Source organism: Drosophila subpulchrella, chromosome 3L, assembly GCF_014743375.2.
Source record: "Drosophila subpulchrella strain 33 F10 #4 breed RU33 chromosome 3L, RU_Dsub_v1.1 Primary Assembly, whole genome shotgun sequence".
NCBI lineage: Eukaryota > Metazoa > Arthropoda > Insecta > Diptera > Drosophilidae > Drosophila > Drosophila subpulchrella.
This window is the reverse complement of record NC_050612.1, coordinates 26282463-26285407: the sequence shown is the minus strand read 5'-3', so window position 1 is coordinate 26285407 and position 2945 is coordinate 26282463. Positions and strand designations below refer to the sequence as shown.

Genomic DNA, 2945 nt, shown 5'->3' with positions numbered 1-2945 from the left:
AGTTGAGCACCGACATTGATTATGCCGGCAGGTGAGTCAAGCGGCAGGGGTATGGGAATTCTTATATAATTTAATTAAAATTGCTCAGTGCATTGTGTGCCAGGTGGAATGTGTAAGCGTTGAAGGCATTCTATCCAAGAAAACTAATTAGTATGGAGAAAACACAATTAAGGAGAAATATTTATGGCTGGTTAGCAATCACAGAATATTATTTAATTTGTTTTTGCCGCTAATGGGCTCACCGCTTTTTTCTGACTTATTTTTTTAACAGATTGTGCAAGCCATATTTACCTATTGAAAGCAACGTGATTTCAGCTATATGTTTCTTTAAGTACAAAGAAAATTTGTTGAAATAATAAGTTTTTAGACTGCTTATTTGTAATTGTAATTATTATTTTTGATATTTATTTTCTGAATGTTATATTTAACTGTAAAAATCTTTGAATTTCCATCAGAAACATGGCTGTAATTGTTGCCCTTTTAAAAATAAACAAATTGGCAAAAACCTTTCCTTTTTTAAATTAGCCCAAAAGTAATGAAATTTTATCAATCATAACCTACGCCATAAGATCTGTCAGGCCCTTAAGTAAAAAAATATATTGCGGTATATTCGGTTTAATAAAATAATATGTTATCAGTTCAATATTTTAAATGATAATTTAATACAAAAAATCATTAGACCTTGGCTCTGGTCGCCTTTGACCTAATGACATTCCTGTCCTCCAGGATCCTCCTCTTATAGCTCGCCCACCAGCCCCACCTGATCCTCCATCTCCGCCGGTTCCTCCACTTCCCCCAGCTCCACCTGCTCCTCCTGGTCCTCCCGGGCTTCCTGGACTTCCTGGCTGACCTGGCTTACCCTTACCCCTCCCGCCAGGTAACCCAGGTCTTCCAGGTCTGCCGGGTCTTCCCGGTCCACGCGGCTGCCCTGCATTGGCAAAGGAGCTAACTGCACGACGACCTCTAAAAATTGGGTAACCTATAGGAAGTATACCCTTCTCGTCAGCTTGACCTAAAGAAAAAATATATTAAGGAAAAACTCAAAGAGGGTGTTTCTATATGTCACCTTCGTGCATCAAGACAAAGCAGCAGACTAAAACCAAGATGTATACAGCTTTCATTTCTCCAGCTAACTAACTGAGTTAGCCAAGGAAAAGGCTTTATATAGCAGCCAAAAAAATCTGTCACCTACAAATCACTCTCCTGGCTTTATATAGCACTCTGAGAGAAAAACCCACCTCAGAAGAAAAGCCCACACCCACTCACTTTGTTCTGAAACTTCACATATAAGCTGATCGTCACAAATAATATAACCATGTAGAATTTTCCGCATTAACCACCTATACTTAAAGATACTAGGTCCTATATGAAGCCTATATGTATTTTAAAATGTATTTTTATTAACGAGAGTAAATGATTTAGAGTAATGATAATAATGATTATTAGACTACTTAATACAGTACGTTTTTTTCCCTTTAATATAAATACTCAATTCTGCACATAAAGTTCTTAAATGATTTCGGCTGAGTTATTTAATTTCCCCTTTTCGGGTACTTGGGTTAAGCTGATTATCAAAAGAGGGTCCTTGAGTGAAACATCTAGACGCGTGTACCAAGAGCACTTCATCCTGAAGATCTCGTGGGCAACTGGATTTCTGTGGAAATGCTATGCTATGCTTTTCGATTTTCCGTCTGGCTTTTCGGCACCCAATTCCCATTTTCCCCGTTTGTCAACGTTGGCTCTGAAATATTTGTTTATTTTTTCGAAATATGTTTCATGGCACATCAGAGACTCTTAATAAATACTAAAAATCCATGATGAGCTGCTGTCCGGACCCGGGCACAAAAGCCATCAAATCCGTCCCAGTGCCACGCCCCCTGGCCACGCAGACCGCCCCCAATCCAAATTCTGACTACGACGCTGACGAGCTGCTGAGATGCTGAAATTCAGCGATGCTGGGGACGCTATGCTGTGCATTCCCAATGGATTTGCTCGTGCGTGTCGACAAGAATTTCAATTTGCAAACAATAAATTTGAGCAGCCAGTCGCTCCTTCGAGGACGGCCACTGGTGCGCTGGAAGAACCATAGGAAGCCGCAAAAAATAGAAATATAAATAAAAAGTGAAAAAAAAATGAAAAAATAAACGGACTCCAAGCAATGTTTAGAAATATTTTGCTTTTCACTTTGGCGTCGTGTTGCAAGTGACAGTTGACAATCCCGGCGCACTTTGTTCCAAGGCCCGACAAATAGAATTAGATGCCGAATTAGGACTAATACAGCTTCAACTTGATTTCAGTCCTGGCAGCTGGGGACTTTAAAAAGGCGGCTGGGGCAGGAAGCAGACAAAAACGGAAACGCAGAACAAAAAACGGAAATGAATCAATTTCCGTGCTGCAGACCATTAAAAACTACAAAAGCCCTTCAAAGAACCAGATGAAGTACAGGAAAAAGAGAAACAAGAGGCGGCACAACAGATACAAAATATGGTCTTCTGTCTGGCTCTGCATGAACGATGACCTATGACCCGGGGAAGCTGCTTCTTAATGAGTTTGTGGTCTCTGCTATGAAAAACAGATGAGAAATAAGCTCAATATGGAGATATTGATAAAGAAGTTCAATGTTTTTTTGCATATACTTTAAATTTCTGAGGTTCCTATTTCAAGTAAACTTTTTATCTTAGCACGTATTATATTCCAAAATGTTGTATATATTCAAAGATGAGCAAAAATGGATTGATAGTCAAATCTAATGCAAACTATCTCGTTAAATATAAATGATTTTAAAATTTTAATTTAAAAGTTTAATGTTAAGACAAGTTTAATTTTTACAAGCAAATGTCTTGTATTATTTTTATTCTTATTAAATTTCTTTCTTACCCTTTTCTGAAATGCATTATCTTTACATTTGGTTTTCTTAGGAAAATAGTTTGGAAATATTTTTCAAG

The 2945-nt window shown here is 38.0% G+C and overlaps 1 protein-coding gene across 1 annotated transcript; it reads right to left on the bottom strand.

The window, feature by feature from the left end:
- Positions 1 to 607: 607 nt before the first annotated feature.
- On the bottom strand, positions 608 to 1145 carry LOC119554345 (translation initiation factor IF-2). Its single transcript, XM_037865212.1, has 2 exons — positions 1067 to 1145; positions 608 to 1012 (listed from the first exon to the last, which is right to left on the bottom strand). The coding sequence occupies exons 1-2, from the start codon at positions 1119 to 1121 to the stop codon at positions 660 to 662; spliced, it is 408 nt and encodes a 135-aa protein (XP_037721140.1). The 5' UTR covers positions 1122 to 1145; the 3' UTR covers positions 608 to 659.
- Positions 1146 to 2945: the final 1800 nt, after the last annotated feature.